Source organism: Fundulus heteroclitus, chromosome 3 (assembly GCF_011125445.2).
Source record: "Fundulus heteroclitus isolate FHET01 chromosome 3, MU-UCD_Fhet_4.1, whole genome shotgun sequence".
NCBI lineage: Eukaryota > Metazoa > Chordata > Actinopteri > Cyprinodontiformes > Fundulidae > Fundulus > Fundulus heteroclitus.
In genome coordinates, this window is record NC_046363.1 from 11,766,388 (window position 1) to 11,785,167 (window position 18,780).

Genomic DNA, 18,780 nt, shown 5'->3' on the forward strand with positions numbered 1-18,780 from the left:
ACTTCCACTCGGGGCCGCCAGCCCTTCTCACTGACGCACTAATGAAAGACAAGACAGAGCTGGACAGAAAACACGAGCGCACCAACACACACACACACACACGCGCGCGCGTCGGCACGTACAACAGAGGGAAACAGGAGAAAGACTCAGTTGCTCAAAAAAGGTCACTTTATAGCATGTGACTCAAAGGGCTAAGGCAGATGGTGACGATATGCGCCTGGACGGGTGACAGCGATGTCACGCGTCCGCTCCGGGGCTGTTGTCTATGACCCCTGGCTCTGTGCGGCCCCGCTTGACCTCGGAGACACAACCCGAACTGGGCAAATATTACGGATGTTCGGTAATGACCATTTCCAAAGCAGCTGGTGGGGTAATTATTCTGTCTCATCCCGCTCCTGTTTTTGCCTCCCGTTCTCTCTGTTTTCGCTGCGCTCTCCATTCGCGTCTGCGCGAGCCTCTTCGTCAGGCGGAGCGCCCTGACCCAAACAGTTTGTGACAGCTTTCTGGGACAGTGGAGCGGGCGCCGGGGCATGCCTCGCAGACCTGAGAGCAACAAAAGGTTCTCTCACGTCTTTCACGGTTAAAAAAAAAGACTAATGGCTGTCCACGCGCAGCGCTTTTACATCTTAAACCCGAAGCCCGTTCGGCTTCTTCAGCTCCACGCACTGCGATGCATTTAATGGGGATTGTAGACGACAGAGCAACGCAAAGGTGTACCTACATTATGTGTGAAGTGGAAGATGATATGTGATTTGCAAGGAAGCTAACTAAGACCTCCACAGTAACTCTGGAGGAGCTGCAGAGATCCACACACTCCACAATGGAAGAATGGCACAAAGGAAGCCATTGTTGAAGGAGAGTCATGAGCATTCCTGTTTGACGTTTGCCATGGAGTGGACACAGCGACCACGTGGGGGAAGGGGATGCAGTGATGAGACCAAAATTTCATTTTTTGGCCTACTTGCAAATTGCAAAGTACATACATCCCACCATGAAACACGTTGGCGGCAGTATTATGCTGCGGGGATGCGTTGGTTCTTCCTAACTAAACATTACCGTTAACTGAATGTTTAAATGCATAATTGAAATGTGGATAGAGATTAGTTGCTACCTGTTGGGTCCATCAGAGTGTTGGCTGCACCCCAGCGGTGGTAGAGAGCAGCCAGCTCGTGCGGGCTGTAGTTCTTGAGGAAGCCTAGGACCTCAGTTGGCATCTCTGGTGTCTCTGCACTTGGCTCTTGCTTCACCTCCCTACGGCTCTCTGAAGGGGCTGAAGAAGAGGAGGAGGAGGAGGAGGAGGAGGTCTGAGCCACAGCTCCTTGTGTCTGGGAGACGGCGTAGCTGTACGTCGTGGGCAAGCAGTGGTTGATGGCGCCGGGCCTTGAAGGGTTCGGACGACTGTGGCTTTGAGAACTGGGGAGCGGCCGATTGGGCGAGCCCCGAGCTCGGTTGTACTCCGCCAAGCTGTGTTTGTTGGACAGCACGAAGCCCAGACCCTCCTGAGGCATCATGTAGCGGTCGGCCATCCTGGACCCCGCGGAGAAGCTGAGGCCTGGAGCAGGGGGGCGAGGGCGGCTGCCGGCGTTCTTCTCCAAGGAGCCGGAAGACGTCTGAGCGCCGACGCGAGGGTAGATGTCCACCTTAGGTCTGACCCGCTGAGTCTGGTCCTCCGCGTGTTTGACGCCGCTGCTGCTGGCACTGCTGGCTGGCCGTGCTGGGACTCTCCCAGCCTGGTTGCCTGATGCAGATGAAGAGCTTCGCATGGATGGCGTGCAGGGTGTGGAAGATGATGAAGATGGCGTGGCTGCCAGACTGGCTGGCCGGCTCTTTTTTGGAACCTCGGCGGAGCAGGTCGGAGGCCGCGTGCGATGGCTGCGCATCAGCGGAGGCAGCGGCTGACATTCCCTCCCTTCCAGGACAGGTGGAGGTCCGGTGCGTCTCTTTAGGGACGCGGAGCTGTCCCTGGAGCTCTTGGAGTTGTTTTTCAGAGCCCACTTAGGAGCCAGGTTGGAGCTGCTGCTGTTGATGCGGTGAGCCACAGTCTGATGCATCCAGAGCACCTCTGGGTAGCGAGTGGAGTGAGAGCAGAAGGAGCACTTATGGCTTGGGAGGTTCTTCCTATCTAAAGTTATAGAGGCCATGTCCCTGATTCCCTTGGCTCTCACACATAAATCCATGGGGATCATGGTGGGATCAGATGGAGAGGGACGAGCAGAGAGGTAAGCATCAGAAGAGGCTTTCTGCCCTGGATTAAAAGCTTTCTTGAGTTTGGGATAGTCGCCGAGGGAGTCTCTGTCTAAGCTGGAGCTCGGACTGGGAACGGGGCTGGGTCTGTCTTTGGAGGCAGCCGGATGTTGGACACGAACGTGAGCGATATAGGCCTGTGACTCTGTGGTGACGAAGTCACACAGGCTACAGATGTATGGCTTTTCATCTGTGAAGAAAAAGAGAAAGACTGTTACAAATGGCAGCCACTGCAGACTGAGAATACCACTGTGTGCTACTCAGTCACTCTGGCAACAATCCTCCAGATTCATCACTATTTCAGCTGGATGTATTTTGGAAAATCACCACCAGGGGGCAGTGTAAGTCAATAGAAACTCAGTTCTAAAAGTGGCTGTCAGTTCAAAGCGTAAATCATATATCAGGTTTGTTGTAATGTGATGAGTAAATGTTGATAGCTCAGACATAAGTTCTTGATCACTATAATATTACTACTACTACTAATAATAATAATAATAACAGTTATTATTGTTGTTATTAGTATTATTACTAATACTATTGAAGTTGTCATTTTTGCTATTTATAAATATAATTATAATGCATTAATATAATAACAAGTATTATTATTATCATTACTACTATTGTTATCTTTATTATTTCAGAACTCTAATTATGACATCTACCAGTTGTTTCTATATATTAATTCTATATCAAAAGGTAATTTAATTATTATTAACAGGATTACTACTACAGATTTACTTTACAGCAGAACTGCCATCACTTATATGGAGTGTGGGCTCTTTTTTTTAGTTGTAAAAGCAAAAGTTATCATAATCATCAGAAATAAAGCATTGAAAACATCAGTGTGTGTGTAATTTGTGCTATTTTATCTGAATTTATTTTATTTACCCTGTAGCTATACAGATTATCTCATTGGGATCCAAGATCACAATTAGAATAGGGACCTGTTATAAAACAATACCAAAAAAACTACAAAGCTCACAGGCTACAAACGCTGTATGCAGTTAATTAAAACATTCGATTCACACTGAACAAGCTAATAAAATATGACCTAAAACATGAGCAAGTGTCATAGCAACATTTCTCTATTTTTCTTCAAATTAATATAAACTGCCCCAGAGGAAACAATGACAATAGTTTAAGATCCTGCTAGTCTGGGCTGCAGCTCCTTCAATTGTCCACAAGATGTCGTTCATAGCATCACATTTGGAAAAATGGTTTTCTACATGCTCAAAGTAAAGAAACAAGTTCCTGTTGGAACTACACGATTACTCCAAGGGTAACTAAATAAGTATTACAATAGTAAAATAGTAAGTATCAGGACATCATGCCTGTTGTCAAACATGCAAAGATACACCAAAAATAAACTTTCTACACTTTTATTTACTTTTACCTACACTTTTTGGTGCAAACATGTCTTCTGATTGTTTCCCCTTTTGCTGACAACTGTCTTTCACATCATACTCTTTTAGCATTGACATGAAAGGATGCTTAAGTAGCTAAAAGACAGAAGAGTGAGTGAAAAGCGTATTCACACTCAGATCTGAAACGGGGAGTTTCCTGAGACAGGAAGACCTGAAATAGCACGCAGCTCAATCGGGCCTGAAGAAATGTTGCAGCTATTTTTGATCTTCAGCATCAGCTGGGAATAACAGAGAAGACTGGCTTCCTTCTTTGCGGCTATTGGCTTTACTAACAAATACTATATCAGTTTAGGTCAGGGGTCTGCAACCTTTACAATCTAAAGAGCCATTTTGCCTACAGCCTACTTGAATTAAACTCCTTCAGAACCGCAAATGTTGCCTGGCCTTTTGAAAAAAGGACAAGTTATAATTTTTGATAAAGATCTACTGTAGGAAACATGTTGTCATTGTTAAAGAAACGCCCTTTTATGTCTGTTTTGAGGTTTAAAAAAAGAGCATGGACGGGATGTTGATATTTGTGGATAATGATGTAAAAAAAAAATCACAGTTTCTAACATAATGAAAAAATATTAATTGAAAATTAAATATTACTGGCACTTTTAGCATTGTTCTGTTGTGAAATTTAAAAGCAATTATTTCAAGAAGAAACTGCTAAAACCTGTATTTATTATAAGTATTACATTTAAATACCATAATAAAAATATAATTTGTAGCCAAAGTTATTAAGAGCCACTGTGAAAGGTCCAAAGAGCCACTTGTGGTTCCAGAGCCACAGGTTGCAGATCCCTAGGTTAGGCCGATGGATGAAGGGGGGAAATAACTTTCAAGTTAATTATCAAGTTATGCATGCATGAGAATCCCTTGTTCATATTTCATGGACGGTTTACATTCATCTTTCCTTGTTTATTTTGTCACTGGGTTACAGAAAAGATGAATGAGGAAGAAATGATTGGCATTTTAGGAATGCTTGACACGCCCTCAGAAAAAAAAAGGCCGAATGAAGCTGTTAACTCTGCCGCTGTATCAAACTACATGACACTGTCACTCATGTCGACCAACCCTCCAGCAGGGCCGTACGCTGTGAGGCATGTTTGGTAGCATTTTCATGCAGCACGTCTTTTCTTCAGTGTAACTCATACTGACGCAGTTTGAAGGGTTTGCCACACGGTGGCTCCACTTCCCACTCCAAGGAGGCTGATAAGACAAGCGTTCTTCATCAACAGTTGTTTACATCAGAGTGACAAGAGGTATCGAGTGGGAGACTTAATGAGGTCTGGAGTGTTTTCTGCCACTAAAAACTGCTGACAGAGTGCGTTCCTGTTTTAGCAGCTACTGCAGAGCAGCAGAAAAGATAACATAAGGCAAACGCTGATTAGCAAATCCTTTGTCTTTATCTCTAATTGCACAGATTTAATTTTATTGGTAATATTTATACCTCCTCTGTGTAGAGAATTGTTGCTGTTTACAAAGGAAAAGGAAGAAAAGTTCAAAAGTTGCTAACTAACCTGCGATCTCTCCAGAGTTGGAGGTTCCCATCTCGGAAGCCTGGTCTCCAAGCGTGGACGCAGGTGGAGAGTCTCCATAACCTGGGGTGCTGGGCCTGCTAGGGGAACCGGACTCCGGTTCACTGGTGGGGCCCCACTGCTCATCTCTTGCTGTTCTTTCCTTGTCTCCCGCTGGAGCCCTGCCTCCGTCCTTTCTGTGGACCCGCTGGTGGACGACCATTTGATGGCGGCTGCGGAACATCTTGCCACACTCAAAGCACTCCTTGCCCTTGGAGGAAGAAGCTTGTGACTGGGACGGTCGGCGTCTGTCCTGTCGACTCGAGGGCCGGTACTCAGAGTCGCTGAGGCTCTCTGGCGACCTGTCTCCTGAAGATGTGTGGCTTCCCAACCCTGAGCTGCTGCGTCTCCCTGAGCTGCGTTTCTCCTGGCCTTGCAGGACATAGCGGCTGTTCTCCTTCTCATAAACCACTGTGGCGTCCGTAAGCGCTTCATCCTCCATGCTTCCTCCTCCATACAGCGCTTTGTAACTTGGCTCAACTGGCTCCACAACCCTTCCTTTAGTTGCTAATTGCCAAGCCTGGTAGCTACAAACTGGATCTAGCTCTGGAATTCTTTGACCAAGAGTCCTTTTCTCACTGTCCTCCGGTTCATCCAGCATCTTCCCCTCAATGCGCTGCAGGCTAAAGTATTCGAGGAAACGTCTCTTAGCAGCTGGTGAGTCCTCATCATCCGTGGACCTGCAGTGGATTGGGGATTTTCTTCCGCAGTTAGGACTGTGAACTTTATCGTGGGCTCTCAGGCTCTCTTTGCTGGGGAAAAGGTTCCCACATTTGGAGCACATCTGATAAACAGATGCGACAGAAGCCGTCACAACGTCAGGATCCTGGGCTACGTCGTTTATAGTGGCGGGAGGCTCCGCTGACTCTGCTTTGGAGCGAGACCTGGATCTGGAATTGTGGGTTTTCATGTGGGACTTGAGAAACCAAGCTTCGCGGAACCGTCTCCCGCATATCCGGCAGCAGTGGTCAAGGATTCCAGCGTGTTTCTTCATGTGCGACTTCAGAAACCAGGCCTGGCTGAACACCTGGCCGCAGGTCTCGCAGGGGAATGTCCCGTCGCTTTGTGGCTGGATAGCATCGGGCTCAGATACGACCTCTTCCTTAACCGGGACTGTGTCCTCCTCTGCGTCGGCTGTTATGTGGACTTTCTCAATGTGGCTCAGGAGCTGGTCTTCCCGCAGCGCCTCATAGCCACACAGGCGGCAGCAGTACGGCCGCTTGTTGCTGACAGACTTTTCCCGTTTCATGCTCCGCGCCGGCATTTTCCTCCGGTTTTCCTCGCCGGTGTCCCCATTGATCATCTTGTTACAGGCAGAGCTGCTCTTGGTCGGACTGGTACCTCCGTCGAGACCCTCAGAGACCTTCATCTCCTCCTCCTCTGCCCCGCCCTCCTCGTCTTCAGAGTGGTGGCTAGACAGCGTGCCCAGTTTGTGGCTGCGGATGTGGACTTTAAGGTTGCCCTTCTGAGAGGCCCTGTGGTCGCAGTAGGGGCATTTGTAAGGGCGCGCGCCCGTGTGGCGTCTCATATGCTGCGAGAGCGAGCTGAGGAAAGGGAAGGTTCGCCCGCAGATGTTGCAGTTGTAGGCCTCTGGGATCTTGTCCTCGTCGCCCTCAAACTCCTTTCCTGGAGTGGCCTTCTTGTCGGTCAGCTTCTCCTGGGTCTCCATGACCTCTACGCTGTCTCTAGAATTCATGGTACGAATGAAACCACCTCGTCTACTCGGTTGCTCACAAGCTCAGTAGCATTGGAAACCAGTGCTATCTACAGAAGTGCATCTAGGGTTGTCTTTCTATGTCTGCCCGTCAGTCAGAATTCTGCACTCAGCCCTCGAGGTACTAATATTGTCAATGAACTGCGTACCTCATTGCTCAAGTAAAAACTCAACATGTCAGTTTCTTTTTTTAGTTCATGATCGTCATTGGCGGTTAGGTTTTTTTTTTTCCTAGATTCTGCTATTCCAGAGGCTTTTGGTACTCATTGTGCGTGCTTCTACAGCCTTAGTTCCCGTGTATTTTCAGCCACAGTGAGCTTTCCATCACAGGACCTGTAGAGCAGAAAGGAGACAAAAGGGGAAACATGCAGAGGAAAATGTTAGTAAATCAGCACCAATGTGGCGTCAGAGTTCTTAATGCCAGCCTGACATTTTATTATGCAGGCAGTTGGATCAAAGAATGGATTGCAGGGTAGATCTGCAGGTAAATGTTAGGATTATTTAAAAAGGTGGCTTGACATGACAATTGTTAGGAAAAGCCACATTCACGAAGGCATTCTTTAAAACACAGATTTGCTTTGGCGAGGCCACAGATGCCCAATAAACACCGGACACAGCAGACCAGCTCACTAAAACCAAGTTTAGATGCAGTAATCTCAACCTTGCATTGTGCATCACTGCTATTCAACTTTGTGGTGGCTCTGTAATGGTGATTTAGGGGTGCATGGCGAGGGGAGGGGAGGGGGTGGGGGGTTCTTGATGCCACAGCAGCTGAGTCGACACTTTACACAATCAGGGTGACGGCTGAGGCGGGGGTGGGGGGGGGGGGGTAGTTGTGTGCACATCAGCAAGATCAGCTGCAGTGCCACCCTATTCCCTCCCCACGCTTGCTTCGCACACGCATGCCTAAACTGACGCTATCACATGACAGGGATCTTGAGCACACAACAGGAAGTGGCTCTTCAGACAGCTTGCTCTGCTCTGTTTCTCAAACGGGAGTCTGAACGGGGTCGGGGCCAAAGTCAAACAGAAAGAGAAATACAGCTATGAGACTACAGGAAGCGTTGCATACTATCACGGCATCTTTTTTTTTTTTTTAAATCAGTGAAGTGCTGGAGCGTGGTTCCTCAGTAGGCGGCACGAATCCTTTGCATCATGTTGAGATTTGTCTATTCTTCTGTTGTCTGAGCATTGTTAGCTTAATTGAATCAATCAAAATGGCACATTTTACTAGTAAAATCAGCAATTCTTATCACAAAAAAAAAAGCTGGAAGCATTGAAAGAAATTTCTATGGGAAGCCTGCCTGTGTCTGCGTGTGGACTATAAGAAATGTGACTGACAACATTATTACAGGCTATTACACAGAGTGTCAGAGCCCATAAGCTCAGTTACTGCCAGGCTCTAATTACAAGTGGATAATTGATCATAATCACAAGAGGATAAGGTGGGGGAGGAGAACAATCATATGTCTTAAATTCTTGCAATGAAAATGACTACCCTTGCACCAGAGCCTCTTATCTATCTGGACTGATACAGGCTGCTGGAAACGGCCTCAATGGTATAGTGGGATTGTTCCCTGGAAGCCCCAGCCAGGAGCGCAGATGTGGCTGACATTCTTTAGAAACACAGTATGTTATCAAATCCAGACCACTTAGTTACTGAAAAAGATCTAAAAGGAAAAGAGGATTCTTATTCCTTTAAACCGACAGTAAGACCCAAGAAAAGTGCCAGCTTGAATAGCAGCAGCTTTCAGTGGAGAGCTTCAAGCCTTTCACTTTCGTCCAAACTGATTTCTCAACTACTGCTGCTTTCGCTTTTTCTACCACCATTATTTGCCCTCGCAGGATTAACTGCCATGACGATGCTCAGCTGTCCAACAATGTTAAAGGGTGTTTAAGGGGGAGCTCAGTATTTTTCAAGTGTGGTTCTTTTTTTAAAGGGTCCATGCAGTTGATATTTCCTGCAGCAGATCATTTTCTTGCCATCTTCATTTAGTCTAAATCTTGATCATTTGGTCCAAGAGGCTGAAGCTAACAACTAGTCAGAGAGGAACCATGCTTATGCACACTTCTTCTGTCCTAAAACAACTCCCGTTCAGGAATGTTACAGTGGTTTATGGGGATGCCTCCAATGTTGTGACGTTTGCACTGGGTGGGTATTTACAGAGAGGCCCGCCATTATGTACATGGGAATTGGAGGAAGGAGACACTGCACCTCAAATGATCTACCTGTGTGAAACACATACTGAGGAGGTAAGTAACAAACAACTAGAATGTTACACTAATTATTAACATAGCTGCTTGAACTAGCAGAGACAAGTTCTTCTGCTTGGACAGAGAAGTAATTGACCCAAGTTTTAAATTGATTCTTTACAATAAGGGACATTTTCCTCATTTACAACCTTCTCTTTTTGCCCAACTGTATTCTAGTTACCTGGGGAAACAGACAATAAACGATGGAGAGAAGAAAGGGCAGTGACTTGATTAACCATCATACATGGACACTGATCTGGCAGAAACATTTGCCTTTAAATGGCATAGATGGCAAATTCAAAATTTCTGAAATGATGTTAAAAAAATGGGCAACAAAATATATTCTAAGAAGAGAAATGGTTGGCAGAGGACTTATGATTTCATAGGGGATCTCAGGATCGACATTTTGTTTACTTTATGTATTTATGTATAAAATATTATCAAACATAAACAACAAGCTGCTATATTTTATAATGTGCCTAATATTGCAGTAGCATAATCTCTCACTGAAACCTAAAGAAAACAACTAATGTCTTTTAATAATATGTATTAAAACGGGGGAAAAAGCTTCCTTCTGCCAATACGGCCATGTCTTGTAAACAGCTTCTCTGCTGCATTTCAGATACTTTTAGTTTTTTTTAGTTTTTAGTTTTCTAACCAGGGCCATCAGATTTTTTTATTGAACATGTGCTAGTAATCTCAAAGCATCCAAATCTTCCGTGGCCATTTCAGAAGCCGCTGACCCACAGCCTGACATATCCCTGCCATGCTTAAAAGTGGGCAGTAGGTGCTCTTCTTGTCATTGACCCACCGGGTGTTTTTGTTCCTGAAAAACTCTAGTCTGACCTGTCTGCAGCACGATCTGAAAGGGGAATTCCCAGCATTGTTTGACAAACTTCACACGTTTACATTTATGATTAGCATCTAGCTAACCGTGGGTGGTGACAAGATAAACATGGATCCTTGTCCAGCCTTGTGTTCCACAGTTCCAGCTGTTTTCCACCTTTTTTATCATTACTATGACTGCGGACACATGCAAGTTAAGGTGAGAAGCTTTTTTTTTTAACAACCATTTCCGGAACTTTGAAGGTCAACCCTTTGCTTGACCTTTGAGCGGCATGTTTACTTGTGTTTCCCATTTTGAAGAGTGCCTAAGAAAAACAGGCCTCTGTGTCACATCAGCGTTCTAGCCCATGGAAACAGGAAGTCAGTGATCACTGGCTTAAAAAAGTTAAGTTTAAATTTCCATATAAAAAAAACTTAACTTTACTGGAATTGTGACAGTAAGTGGAGGGATTTATAAATCATTTAGTAAAAAATAATAAATATTTGTGATGTTCTTTCTGACTATATGTTCTTAAATTAAAGGTTGGATTTGAGTGTGAAGAGTGTCGTGAACTGCTTTGAAGATCCCCAGGTGATGATGTGCATAACAGTAAAATAAGAAATAAAAAAAATCCACCCGACCCAACCCTTCGTTCCCCGTTCCATCTGCTCTGTCTCCACATCCTAATGTTACTCAATAATACCTAGTCATTTCTTCCTATTCTGGTGCTAAAATCAGGGGATAATGATCTTATTTCTCATTAAATAGCCTCACTGACCAGCGTCAGACAATGCAGCAGTAAGCCTGTCCTCCACCAGACAGTCACATGTGCAAATTGAAATGTAATCAGATTATCCACCAGAGGAGAAACAATGTGGGCCCCTGAGACACTGTGGCTAAAGACAAGAAGAAAGACAAAAAGATAAATTGGCTTACAGATGGGGAAACTGTCCAGGAGAGATGAACACGATTACTAATCACTAGAGTAATCAAAAAGGAGAACAGGTTTCAAAAGATTCACAAACTGCAGGAAAATTTGTTTTATCTCTAATGAAAATAATGCGGATACACCCTGCAAACCTTCCACACAGAGACAGATGGAAGAAGGGGGAGAAGATGGCGATGTCTCGTTCCAGTTGAAGATCAGTTTGATCCTTTATTTCTCCGTGTAAATGCTCTACTCATCCAACATTTAACACCTGAAATCTGCTGGAATATGATCCCCTTTAAACGCGGTGCCCTGTCGAGCCTTGGTTGAACACCTCGCCACTAATGGGCACTTGACCAGGCCTATCATGAGTCACTGGGAATGAATGAAGCCGTGCGCTCGGTTGATGATGACTGCTGTGTCAAAGAAAAACAAACTGCAACCCCGACCCCGCGGATTCCCCTCCCACCTCGTCCGAACAAGCTCAATCTCTTCTCTCCAGCTAACTGAGCACTGAGCCATGGTGGGCGGAGACTGGGCAGGAGCAGGAAATCCGCTTGTATTTTCCCATCCATACGCAGCCTTTACAAAGCAGCCAGGCTATTTCTGTTTAGGGAAAACTTTTGAGGTCCACATCTGGAGTGAATCTTGAAACAAGCAGTATTAAATTATCCATAAAACTCAGAAGACCTGTTAACAGTGTTAGGTCTGTGTTTGTTTTTACCTACTTGTAAGTAAGCAGTTCATACATATCATTTCATTCTCCCCTACATCCATTTCATACCTGTAAATTAAACTTTCCATACCCATGTACTTAAAACATTGCTTATCATGGGAATTTTTCTACTTAAAAACGTTAATTTTGTATAATTTTATGAAACATAAAAGAATAAGACGAGTGATTGACCAGTTATATGTTTTGTTGACCAGAAATGAGCCAGAGCCTACCCTGCTGACTCTAGTCAGTCACCACAGAAAATATGATGCATACCCTTCTGACAAAAAAACCCAGAAACTGAACAAGACTGCTGCCGAATAGTTTTGCATGGACAAGAACCTTGCTTACACTGCGAAAACAATTACTTGTTCAACTTCATCCAAAATAAATACTTCTGTCATTTATTTTTACAAATACCGATGAGGAAAAGTGAATAGACAAATATGGCCATACTAGTAATGATTATAATTTCCTCACCTTTCACAGATTGCCTTTATGAAAAAAATCACTGCAGTATGGAAAATGCTATCAAGTGTCAAGTGTTTTTCTGAATGCAGAAACCTTGAGCTCTCTTGAATCAGGTTTAAACCCAGTTGTTTAAAGTTGCCTTTCACTGTTCTATATCAACTAATAACTGAAACATCATTCATTTCAGCCCAACTTTGCCTTAAATGCCTTTGTTGTGCTACTGCCATGTACTTTATGCGTTTTCTTTTCTCATGTTTTCATTATGTAAGGCACTTTGAATGGTCTTGTTGCTGAAATGTGCTACCAAAAGAAAACTCGCCTTGTGTTCCCTTATTCTTAGCATTAGAATAACAGTTTTATCATTGTGACAATCCCATTTGTGAAAACACAAAATCTTAGCGTTTCCAATATTTGTAATTATTATTTTAGAGTTAGACAAGCATGAAAACAGTTTTTCTTTCTTTTCTTTTTTTACCAATCAAGCATATCACTATATTATATATTATATATTGATAGTGTGTGGTTGGCCATTTTCCTCCATGCAGAAACTCCTGTCACTGTCAGCTGTGGTATGTGGCACCACAATACTAGCTGCAGATCTTTTAAGGCCTCTAGGTTGTGGGTGGGGCCTCCTTGAATCCGCCTTGTTTGTCTGACACGTAATGTTATGTGTGATCGGTCTTTACAGAACCGTCAAACCTAGGTTGAATATTAAGGGCATTTTTTTTTAAAACTGTTATTTTTACAAATAAACTGTTCTGACTCAACAGATCTTACCACAGCTCCCTCTAGTCCCTCTAAGTCTGAGACCTCTAGAGGTCTCAGACTTAGCCTCCAGAATACATGTTGCAGGAAGTTGCAAGAGGAAGTTGTTTGGTTCTTAATGTTACTTTACATATATATATATATATATATATATATATATATATATATATATATATATATATATATATATATATAAAAAAAACACTGTCATCCAGCCAGGTCAGTTCTTTATCATGGCAATCATCTCAGAGGCCCTGGCACAAATCTCCTGCGCCCAGGGGGGTCGGAGATTGGTTCTCATAACACACTGACTCACTCCCTCTGTCACCTTATCATTGGTTATGACTCCAGGTTGTTCTCGTGGGGGACATCCTTTAGCCACGATGGGCTCTTTCTTCCTCCCACACATAAGCACTGAGGATGAGGAACATAGCAAGATACGCTGTTAGGGGAAACTAAAGACTGAGCCCTCTGTTGGAACAGGCACACAAACGCATACATACAAGCAGGGGAACTGAGCAATCCAAGACTTAAAACAGAGGGGCTTTTAATTTTGTCTGCACATGTCTTTTCAAAGTCCACATACACACTGCGGGCCTTTAACACTGTTTCATACAGGCGGCATTGAAAGCTTGGCGACCCGTACAGAGAGGTGCTTACACACAAACACACGCTTACATTGCTTCATAGAACATACATAGAGAAAAAAAAAAAAATCCTCGCTTTCCTCTGTACAGTTGTTCATAAAGTGGAGACATTCAGAAAGACAGAGGGGATCTATGGAGTACGAAACACACACATACGCACACACACACACCAACACAGTGCATAGGCAGTGTATTCTCAGACCAATCAATAATCCATTATGAACAAACTGCTCTTCACCTCCCACCCTGCTCAAAACCAGCAGACAAAGAGGTCTGCTGTATGTGCCACGATGAAGAAAGAAAAGTAAAGCACAGCTGAAAAGATCCAACAAGCACACACAAATACACACCTACAGGCGCTTGGCATAAGCACACACACTGGCAACTTTTTTTTTTAGGCAGACAAATGTGTCAGCCATGGAAGAAAGCTCAATTAAGGAAGGCAATCTGCTAATTTTCTGGCTTTCAGAAAAGCCTCTGCATCTTCGCCGTTGATTCGCCTACATCCTACAGATTCAAACTGGTGTCAAAGGGCAAACTGCATTTTTTTTATGTCACATTTAATTCAGGCTGCAGGAAAGCAAGAGAGAGCAAGACTTTCTATAGGTAACAGGAAGGTTTAATGTATTACATTAAAGTTGTTCGGGTTTATCCTTTCATCTTCTATCCCTTAAGATATATTCTAGATCTGGAAATGTTAAAGGCCTTTAGGAAATCTCAGAGTTAAGGTATTCACGAGCTAACATGGGGCAGAGAGCGTAAGCCTATTGATGGAGACTTTTAGTCTTCAATTAAACTGTCTGATTTTCCATTCCGGACCTTTTCTACATGTCTTCCAATTCATTACAATGAAAAAAAGTGATCTTTGTCAGAACTTTCCCTCTGTTGTAAAACAAATTAAATTCCTGTTGTACAGCAGTTTCTGTCTCATACTAGTGTGATATTACCTTTGATACCAGTATGATTAATCAATGACTGCTCAATGCAGGAAGGCTAAGGAAAAGTACGTTTGAAGTCATTTTAAAATTCCTAGAGAGAAATCAGAATCAGTTAAAATCTATACATGCAGGTCAAACCTTTACAAAAACTATATAATGAAAACCATCCATAAACTTCACATAGATGTGTGTCTATGTTATATTGGTTGATATATACACTCTACAAAGTTTTACCACAACAAATTTCACAGAAACAGGTAGTCTAGTAAACTAGTGCCAAGATGAAATAGCACTGCCATAAAAAGCTATTGCAGAGTAGTCTTCCTCGCCGTTATGTGAACAAAACAAACAATCCAACATGACAATATGTGGTTTTATCTGTTTTCCAGAACAGGAGACCAAGGGAACCACACCTATGAGGAAATAAGCCATGTTCTGACTGTGCTTGTTTACATCTAATATAATCAATGAACCATTGTCCTGTTAGACTCAAACTTGACTCCTACATAGGTTTATAATCCTGAGCCCGATCTTTGACCACTTTGGGTTCACTTTCAGCTGAGTTACAGGATAGTTTTCCTCCTTTACTCCCTGCTGTGTCAGTGCAGGTCATTCTCACAAGCAGGAAGAGCAGTGGGGGAGCTCTGTGGCATTGTTGGGGTCTCCATTTCCCATCCCTATCCCTGCTCTCGTCACTGCCTACCCCCATCGCTTAAACCGAGCCAGAACAATAGAGTAAGTCCACGCTGTCTGCCCCCCACCCCCACCCCCGATAAATGGGCTGAGAGGGGATCCTGCCTGCCTGTTCTGTTGGCGTGAGAATGGGTTCTGGGTTGAGAAAGAGTCCATTGGGTCTCTGATTATGCGAGTGTGTGTGAGTGTATGTGTGCTGAATATGGCAGGTGTTTTAGTCAACACTGTCCGGTTATATGCTTGTGGGATTGCCCCATGGGTGAGCAGGCGAGGCGGATGACTCTTGTATGTAAAATCTGTTTTACTCAATCCCACAAATCACCGTAGCAAACAAGAAATTAGATGGGAAAACTAAAACTAAAAATAAAAATGTCTTTTTTGTTTTCATTTTTTACTTTTTCTTCAGATAAGAAAGTTGAGAAAAATTCCAGAAAATGTCCTATTTCTTCAACCTCTTTCCAATTAAGCCTAAGCAATACCTGCCGGAACAATTCAGCTTCGTTTTTTAGCCAACAAGCAATGCCTTTTCTCGGAGGGGCAAACCATCTTCAGCTTCCTCTGGGATTCACAGTGTGTTTGCATATGTGTGTGTGCTCGCGCCTGTGTGTGTGTGTGTGTTTCCTTCCCCCCACCCTCCTTCTCAAACTCTGCCTGTTTTTCTCACACTGCTCGTTAACCCCTGGGTGCTGCTGCCCAAAAAGACTCGCCACACCACTCCACCCGCCCCACTCCTGAGCCATAGCGCTGTTCTGCTTGCACACTTTGTCTTATCAAACGCTGCATGAAATTAAAGTTGTTTTTAATCATTTAATCATTACATCAAATGTCTAAACTGAATCTAACCAGCCACAAACCCTGAATCCAAAATCTTAATCATAAACCGCTGGGCTGGAGTTACTTAAACAAATGCTTCTTTTCTTTACTTTCTTCACACAGAAAAATACAGTTCAAGGACGCTAAAACAAAAAGTGCTTTCAAAAAGTATCTACCCTTAACATATGTTTTCTTTTTGTCACCCTAGATGTTTCAGATTGTGAAACAAGTGTAGTTTAGGTAAATAGATAGTTTAGGTAAATACAGAGTTTTTAAGTAATGTTAGGGAAGAAAGGCTATCCCATAGAAAGGCTATCCCAAGTTGTCAATGCCATCTTGGAGTAATTTTAGGAGGTCGGCCACTCCAGGAAAGGTCCACAACTTAGGCTACAAGATATTAAAAAAAATGTTGTGGCTATAATATATATATTAATTGTGATATCTGCCTATTTTATTCGTTCCTCTTCCAGCTCAACATCCATCACATTATTTTTTCACATAGGATTGGTGAGGATATCTCTTTTCTCTTTAATAAATTGAAAAAAACATTTTATTTTGTATTTACTTGTGTAGCTTCTCACGGTTCCATGCTAAATTAATCATTTTCTTTACTTTTTTTACATTTTACATTAAAAGCGAAGGCGGTAAAAATTGGGAGAAGAATGAGCAGGAACAAGAGTGCAGTTGCAACCAGTTAGCAGAAAGGCCACTCCTACTAATAGCTTTTGATTTAGGTCTAAATTGAAACACCTCCATCTGTTTTCACATCACTCCCCCGCTGTCCACTTTGGTTTTTGCTGAACTTCCTCCTCTTCTTCTTCCTCCGTGCTCCTGCTCATCTGTCTCCTACTCTGAATGGCCCCTACAGCTAAGCCTAAATCAGTCTTTCTGAAGTGTAATTAGAGCTAGACCTCAACGCTGGCCACTGGTCTGTCAAACTGTCACACTTTCTGATGAAAGTGCTTTATTTTCTTGCTTTCTGAGGCAGGATTGCGAAGTTGTGAAGAGGTGTACACATGCTACACATCCCATGGACACCATGTTAATCAGAAAACAACACAATAATGTAAAGCATAATGTAACTGACTGGTGCAATTAACATAACACCCCGCCTTTTGCCCCGATGACCACTAGAGATAGCCCCCCTCCCCCCAAAAAAAGCCCCTGCACGGATAAGCGGGTATCATTGATGGACGGATGGTCAAAACTATGCTTGTTATTTGAAGGAACGACACCACTATAACGCATCCAGCTGGTGACAGACCAAACCGAAATATGTATGTATTCCCAATTTAGGATTTAAAATCTAAAATACAAATATATGTTTCACACATTCCAAACTGTGTTTTAAAGGTTTGAGTATTCTACAAATTGTGTGTGTTTTAATGCTTGTCTCATTATTAGGTGGTCCTAACAGTAGAACAGCACTGAAAATCCTCCCTTTTTGTGCTTTAACAAATTTAGTTTGAAATTAATTCCATTTAGTTTACTTATATAGGAGATATTCACAACACATGTCATCTTATAGGCGCTTTACAAAAGAAAAGTCACTTCAATTAAATATAGCTTTCATAGTTGTGTGTCAAGGACACTATTAATTGTAGCATTTTACAGGCCATGTTTATATTTTAAAAGGAAAGTGTTTCCGATTTCAATACTACAGATCAAATGTAGTCCAGACTCATAAAAAAACAAAAGCAGTAGTTTACTGCTGATAAGAAGCCCATTAGAGGCTAACAGTAAGCCAATCATTTAAGTCTCCCGCCACTTTCCTGTCTGTCACCGTTTCTTCTTTTTTCTACCTCAAACAAACAATATAAAAGTAGTTTTGTTGGACAGTCGAAGACATCCTGGTCAGTCAGTTCTGCAAACACTTTTGGGCCAGTGTAGAACTACTTCCTATTATACTTCAAAATAAGAGTCTCAATAATAGCCACAACAAACTGGCAAGCTTTAAGCACTCATCCTCATATCCTGGACCGATTCACTTTTACTTACTTTACCAGACAGACTTCCCCCTGGTCAGAACTGCTGGAATGTTTTAATACTGTCAGCATTCACACTCCTATTGGGATAGCATACAATCAAGGGAATCAAAAATCAAGAGTTTTCTATTGTCATTATGTAACCATGATGAAATTTTGGTGAGGCACCAGTTCAGAATTCACATATAACAGACAGACACAAATCAAGACATAATATTCAAGTTGAACGCACCAACAACACCTCCTGAAAAGCTAAAAAAATATGCAAATAGTCCTTAGCATCTGATAAGATTTAACTGTTCATAAAGACAGGTATCAGTCACTTTAGAATGATGCAAAACACTGTGCAATTTCACAAAAGTACCAGACAAACATACCCTGAGAAGTTAAAAAGAAAACAATTAGGCAGCAAGCCAATGTTTCCTGTTTTGCTGCTTACAAAAAAAAAAACATGTTTAACACATTTTCAAATGCATAAACTTGGTAATACTGAAGTAATATCTCAAATAGCTCCTTCCAAAGAATGTTGACATGAAGATGCACGGACAGTGTTCTTGCGAAAGCCTAAATAGTTTCTGCTAAACTGAACATACCATCAGCACATGCACTGACAAACAGGCTGAAGGGCTGCATTGATTCGCTCCCAGCATTTTATCGCTGCGTGGACAATAAAAGCTGAGTAAAAACATTCTTTGCCAGCTCATTCACTGGGAAGCCATGTTGTGTGTCTGCTTTTGAAAACCTGCCTTTACCTGAAGAACACAACACTATAAGAGCTGTCAAGATCAGATAAGAGAACACA

The 18,780-nt window shown here is 43.0% G+C and overlaps 1 protein-coding gene across 4 annotated transcripts in view; it reads right to left on the bottom strand.

The window, feature by feature from the left end:
* Positions 1–18,780, bottom strand: part of LOC105933424 (zinc finger protein 516) — a 65,174-nt gene that overhangs the window by 13,123 nt on the left and 33,271 nt on the right. For all 4 annotated transcript variants that reach the window (XM_012872955.3, XM_036130153.1, XM_036130155.1 and 1 more), the window contains 2 exons: positions 5,174–7,277; positions 1,112–2,434 (listed from right to left, as the gene is read on the bottom strand). In XM_012872955.3, the coding sequence (XP_012728409.2) occupies positions 1,112–2,434; positions 5,174–6,926 (3,076 nt within the window). In that variant the 5' untranslated portion in view covers positions 6,927–7,277. The remainder of the gene's footprint in view (positions 1–1,111; positions 2,435–5,173; positions 7,278–18,780) is intronic.